Genomic DNA, 6,553 nt, shown 5'->3' on the forward strand with positions numbered 1-6,553 from the left:
CCCAGGTCCCTTTCCCCTATTTCCATGGTTCCCTGGATCTTCAGAGGTTAAACAAGAAGTTAAACACACGTAGAGACTTCTATGCATCCTTATGGTCTCAAGTGGAACTTTAGGAGCTGCCATGAGGTGCTCATTTTAGCCTGCTGTAGGCCATGGGGGCTGTGGCAGCAGCAGACCCACAAAAGCCTCGCAGGTGCTGGGCAGTGTTTACAGGAAATGGATTTAATCAACAAGCCAGAGTACAGCCCAGTGATCCATAAGCAGAAGCAGCACGATTTGCTAGGCTAAGCACTATATTAATATAGATCAGATGTCCTGCATTGACAAATCAATATCAAGTACAGGAACATTAACTGTTTCTTAAAGCATTTTTATACAGGCAAGTTTAAAACAGGATTCAGGCATCTTGAGGTAGCAAGGTGCAGTTCTTCTACTGAGAAGAAAACTTACAGTATATTTCCTACCAAACAGCAGGACTAGCTCCAACACTGCTTGCAGTTGGTGCCCCATATCCCACCCTACCAGTCCAGCTATAATCACGTTAGGCAGATGGGATCTGCCTCTCCTCAAGCTTTCTGCCAGAGCGAGATTGCTTGGCAGCAATCAGAGAGCACGCAGCAGAGAGATGACCCCTGCAATTTATCTCACATCTCAACAACAGCTTGACCTGGCAACTTCAATTGGTTTATTATTTTGCCTTCAGCACAAAGCAGTGGGTACACAAGGAGCACAAGTTGGGCAGTTGTCTGATAGCCTCTGACATGCTGAGCTCAGTGAAGCTGGATCTGAATCTCTACTCCATCAGGGGGTTGTGTTGCATCAATGGAATAACTGACACCAAAACCCAAGGCCCACATGGTCTTGTTGTAGTACAGCAGTAAGCCATTACACACAGTAACGTAGGGTTGTGAGTGGTGTTTGAACAGCATCCACTGCTATTTAAAAGAGGGGAAATTCCACCTCTTTGCATCTGTACTTGTCCTCCAAGAAAACTTTCTCCTCAGTCTGTTTCTGACCTCCAGAAAACAACAATTTTAACCATCTTTTTTACAAAATAAGTCTAGAAGAAGCAGTACTCACATTGGGAGCAGATTCCACTTTTCTTCAAGAAAGGAGGACAAGAAGCAACTGAAATGTCTCCAGGCCATGGGAGATCAGTGGTGACAGTAAATATGCATCTCCTATACTAACAACACTCTACCACTGAGTCCACATCTCTCCCAGGCAGCCATTCCTGTCTCACCACAGGCTAAGGAGTCTTCACCAGGTAGCAGCAGACAACTAGAGGAAAAGAATTAGACCTAGGAGGAGAAGTGACAAGGGATGACAGGAACCCAACAGCTTCTCCAAGCATGGGAATATGCCAGGAGGGCACACGCCTGCCTGCAGGCTTGGCAGCGAGTAGGGATTACAACCTGGTTCTTCCCAAAACAGTACCAGGGCTTACCTGGTAACCAGGTAATTACCAGTTCATGTGTGTTGAGCAATATTCACCCTTCCACTTTCTCTCCAAGAATAGAGAAAATAAGTCATTTTACATGCAGTGATTTTATTTTAAGTAGTTAAGACATAGTACAAGAAGCTTCTAGGAAGGTAATTCTTTACTTTGTATACTAGCTGAGGGTTTAAGACCAACAGCCATCATTGTATTGATTATAGGAGCATATCATGGACAGCTTGCTAAGGAGGTAGAGGTATTGTAGAGCTTCAGCTCCGCTCTCCTCCTGGCCCAGAGCTCAGCCACCATTGCTGAAGGTAGCTACAAGCACTTAAGAATTACCCTGCTACTTCTACCACCTTCCCTAGAAGCTCCTAAGGATTTGTTTAGTAATACCCAATAATCCCCCAAAATGTGACAGCTCCATCCTCAGCTGGAGTGGAGTTACCTAAAGCCAAGACCAAGTCCTCAGAGTCATGCCAGTGCCTCATCCTCTACATGAGGGTGGTGTGGTGGAAGCTTCATGATCCCCTACTCCTGCTGTTTCTGCTTACTCCTCCTCCTCCTGCAAGGGTTTCTCCCACTGTGAGGCTTCCACCTCCTCCTCCCTCTGTGAGGTTTCCTCCATTCATGATCTCCTGCTGTTTCTGCTTACTCCTCCTCCTGCAAGGGTTTCTCCCACTGTGAGGCTTCCACCTCCTCCTCCCTCTGTGAGGTTTCCTCCACCAAGATTCCCTCTTCTTCCTCCTCTTCTGGTGAGGTTTCCTCCTCTTTCTCCTCCTCCAGTGAGGTTTCCTCCTCCTCCCTGGTAGGACCCCTCTCCCCCAGCCAGGACTGAGGCATACTGTTCTCCAGGTACTCCAGCATGTCCTCCATGTACTCCTGGATATCACACAGCTTCCTCTGACTCTGGCTCAAGACACAGCTGGACAAATCCTGGAAGTTGTTTGCTGCTAGGAAAGCAGTGTGAAGCTCCTCCGTGATATTAAGAAATTGCTGCACCCTGTCATGGAGGCCTGAGGTGAAGTCTTGGATTACAGACAGTACTTCACAGCAGGTGTCTTGCAGCTGCTGTGTTAGAGTGCATGCCATGAGCAGGGCCAAAGTCTCCATCTCCTGAGAGGAGGCAGGAAGGACAAGATCAGATGAGCGAGTTACTCACAAGAGAAAGAAAATAAATATCAAGGAGGTGCCCAGAGCCCCTTTCTTCCCTCCCTAGAGGGTACCTCTGGCTTTGCAGAGCCTTCATCTCTGCTCTCTTCCGAATACTTCCTACTCCAGGCCAGCCACATTTGCTGTAGTTTCTCCTGCTCCTCCTGAAGCGTTTGATTAAATCCTTGCTTTAACACTTCAATCTGTGGCAGGGGAAGATCAGAGCACCAAGACAGACAGATCTGCTCGTGAACAGCGCAACTGTTTATTGTAACAATGAGGTTGAGACCAAGCCAACAATTTGGTCCCCCCTCCTTCCAGGAGACTGAGCTTTACCTACCAGTTCAATGATGCAGCGAAGCTGTGCAAGGGCCTCCTGTATGCTCTGCCAGACTTGCTTCATTTTGAGCTCACCAAGTTCAGAGAGAGACCTCAGTCTCACAAAGTACTTCATCCCTTGGTGCTGCTGCACAAATATGCCTGTACGCTCCACAGATGGTACCAGATTGGCTGAGGAAAGAGAGCTTATCTGCATGTGGCTGACCAGAGATGTTTACTACACAAAGTAAACAAGTATCAGGAGCCTTTGGACTAGGTAGCCTCCAGCATGGCACTCCCCATTAGCCCCACTCCAGAGGGTGAGGAATGGGGGTGATCATCCTCAGCTTGGTGGTTCCCATTACAAATGATAACATACACCATTTCCTTACCTAGTATCTCACTTCCAATAGAGAAAGAGCCACCTTCTGCTCTCGACAAAGCAGCTTCTGCTTCTCTTTCAGCTGTCTGGTCTGCTCTGGAGTCCATAACCATCCCCACAGTGCCGGTCACTGCAGACTCAGCAGCCTCCACGCCACTCTGAGGAGTCTCCTCAGCTGCATCCATCACCTCTGCCACTTTGCTGCTCTCAGCACCCTTTGCATCAGCCACTCCAGATGACACCAGCTCTTCAGTGTCAGACATAATCTGTGGAAGGAAACTTGTGTCAGATAAGAGATAGGGTCATGCAGCACACTACACCAAGAGAACAACTAGCACAGTGCCTGCTAGGTATTTATTCCTGTAGAACCTTGTGTTATGCACTTAGGAGTAATTTGTTCCTCATACAAGAGCCTACTCTGCTCCCAAGGTTAGAAACTCTGCAAAAACCAGCTGGAGACAGCACAGCCTTTGAGTCTTACCTCTTCCACTGGCTTTTGAAGGAGTTGGAGCTTTTCTCCTTGTTTATCCAAATCCTCAGAAGCAAACTCACTTGCTGCAGCAACTGCAGAAAAAAAAGTATCAAAATTCAGGGTTTTTTAGGAATTCCATCTCAAGTCCTACCTCGCTAAGCACATTGCCTTGCAGGGAATGCATTCTTCTCAGATGCCACAGTCATATTCCTTAAGAGCAGTGGCAAACAGGACCTCTAGATGCAACAGTCCTCCAAGACACAGCTTTTTCCTGCCCTTCCCCAGGGTTTACCATGAGGCTCCGGTGTGGTCAGAGCCAGCTGCACGCAGCTGGCAGTGCCTTCGGTCACACTCTTCATGTCTTCCTCTGCTACATCACCCTCAGATCTGATGTGGGGGTGGCTCTCCTCTGTGGAGACATCAGCTGTAGAAGCATCAGCTGTAGAAGCCAGGTCACACGCAGAGGTGGTCAAGGTCAGGTTAACCACTTCATCTACTACATCCTAGAAGAAGAAGAAAAATTATACCATGAAACCTGCAAACATGACCCTTAGCTTCCTATGCTTTTTTGCCCCAAAACTTCCTCTTCTGTTTGCCTGTTCAAGTGACCTGGTCTGGTTGAGAAAGTAAGGCTCGCCTTGCTTGGACATTGGCTTTAAAGAAATCTACAACCTGGTTGTGAAACATTGACATTTATGGTTGACCCATTCTAGAAATTTCTTCCTCTAGCACAATGCTACCCAAGGGACAACTGAGTTTATGGGCAGCCTCAATACTTCTGCTCCCATATCCAGCACTAATTCATTTGGTATAGTTATTTAACAAGACAAAGCTTCATCAGGCAGGATCAAGCTGATTTTAAGGTGACAGACTTCATGCTCGTTGGCAAGAAGGATGCTGCTGATCACGGGATTAGAGCAAACACGGCAGGTTTCAGCTGCCAAAACATAAGAGCCTTCCCATAAAGGCATCACCTACAGCAAGCCAGGATCTTGACTACAGAGTTGGAGAAACATCTCTCCTAGCCAAGAGCCAGCCTATTTTGTTTAACTTAGGAGGTTATTTCCATGGTCTTTAGGCCTACTCTTTTGGCTATGCCACCACCCACATTTCTCAATGAGCTGCAGGGCACAGCCCTAGCAGAGGAAATGTTCCTCCTTCTGCAGGGGCTCAGCTCCCCCAGGCACAGCAGGGCCACCTCCTCATACTCATCACATCTCACCTACCTGCTGCTCCTCTTCCTTCTCCTCCATCGGGACCCCAGCAGCTTCCTCTTTGTCAGACATAGCCAAGGCCATTGCAGCTAGAGTGCAAGCAGCACCATGGGTTTTGGAAAAGAGACAACAGAGCCTGTTAAGCCTCCACAGGGATCCATCTTCCCAAGGGACACTTCCCTCTGTCCTCATTAAATGAGGAAGTTTCTTTACTACCCATTAATGCTAAATGCCCAAAATGGGCCTCTTCCCATTACAGTAGGAAGGGATCAAAGCCACATAGTATTTAGGTTTCACATGGTTTAAGATAATCAGAGGAATGCAGAGAACAAAGTCTTTCCTCACCCAGGAAATATCTTGTCAAAGAGATAGAGCTTATTATCAACATATTTAGAAGAGGCAACTTGTACCTCCCTTCTCTTCACCAAGGCTTCAAGGAAGTCTTGTATTATAGAGACAGTAACTGCAAAACTAAGGAAAAAGAACAAACCAGCTCAAGAACTTGCCCCACTACCATTGCACACCCCAGCTAGAATCAGCTTTTCCCTCAAAACCAGCCCAGGCTGTATCCAACTTTTTAAGCAAGACCACAGGCAACCTCATCTTAACTGAGACTAATGGCACCCAATAATTAAGCCAGGTAAGAAGCATCTAAACACAGATCAGGAATTCATAGAACAGTTAGAGCCATAACACCCCAAAATTTGAGAGCCCTACCTGTTTACCTTATCAGGGATAAGCAGCTGAACAGCAAAGAACACCCCAACACCACACCATGCCCCATCATCCCTGCTCTGCCTTTTTATACTGGCTGGGGAAGGAGGGGTCCCAGTGACTGACAGCTTTGGGAAGCAGCAGAGAATAGTCAGTCCCTGCCCTGGCCAATTAGGGATGGAGTGGGGCCTGCTGTACCTCGTTAATTACTCTGTAATCAAGGCAGGTGCATATTGCCCTGTGTATAGGAGCTCCCTTCAGAAGCCATTGCTGCCATGGACCATGCACCCATCAGGGCTTCATAGGCTTAACCAGTGTCTAATTTTTCTGTTCAGTCTCTCCTAAATCTCATCCTAGGAGCCAGTTTTGAGGCTCAGCTGTGGGAAAGGCTGCAGCAGGTGTGTCTGCCCATGTTGGTGGCAGTTTCTGCCCTTGCACACCAGGCTGATGGACACCAGATTGGTGTGATGTGGAGCAGCAGTGGGTGCTGGAAATGATGCTTGTGCAATTGGTTACAAAACACGGGGTTGCAATTGGTTGCAAAACACGGTTCCTTTTATCCCCATCCTCGGCTGGACTCTGAGCAGGACTCCTGCTGTTGGAGTCAGGTAGAGATGGCAGATCTTTACATGGCAGAACAGTGGGGAGCAGGAAAAGCCAAAGCAGGAAGGAAACCAGACTTTAGCCAGTCCCTTATAAATAAAAAAATGCCTACCTTGATAAATCCAAACTACCCAAATGTAACAGAGATAAAAGCGAATCCTTCCTAAAGAGATGATTGAAAATAAAACTGAAATTTCTATACCCTTTCCTGTTTGGCTATAAAGTCTGAAAGGGAACCTAGGCAGTGGTTAACTGGTCCT

At 47.3% G+C, this 6,553-nt stretch overlaps 1 protein-coding gene across 1 annotated transcript; it reads right to left on the reverse strand.

The window, feature by feature from the left end:
- Positions 1–2,253: 2,253 nt before the first annotated feature.
- On the reverse strand, positions 2,254–5,060 carry LOC104540632 (perilipin-3-like; the record flags this gene model as incomplete). Its single annotated transcript, XM_010184490.1, has 7 exons — positions 4,989–5,060; positions 4,055–4,265; positions 3,772–3,854; positions 3,301–3,556; positions 2,931–3,100; positions 2,665–2,793; positions 2,254–2,554 (listed from the first exon to the last, which is right to left on the reverse strand). Coding segments are annotated over exons 1-7 (1,222 nt in total), but the record flags the coding sequence as incomplete, so codon positions are not given.
- Positions 5,061–6,553: the final 1,493 nt, after the last annotated feature.

Source organism: Mesitornis unicolor, unplaced genomic scaffold (assembly GCF_000695765.1).
Source record: "Mesitornis unicolor isolate BGI_N332 unplaced genomic scaffold, ASM69576v1 scaffold3230, whole genome shotgun sequence".
Lineage (NCBI taxonomy): Eukaryota > Metazoa > Chordata > Aves > Mesitornithiformes > Mesitornithidae > Mesitornis > Mesitornis unicolor.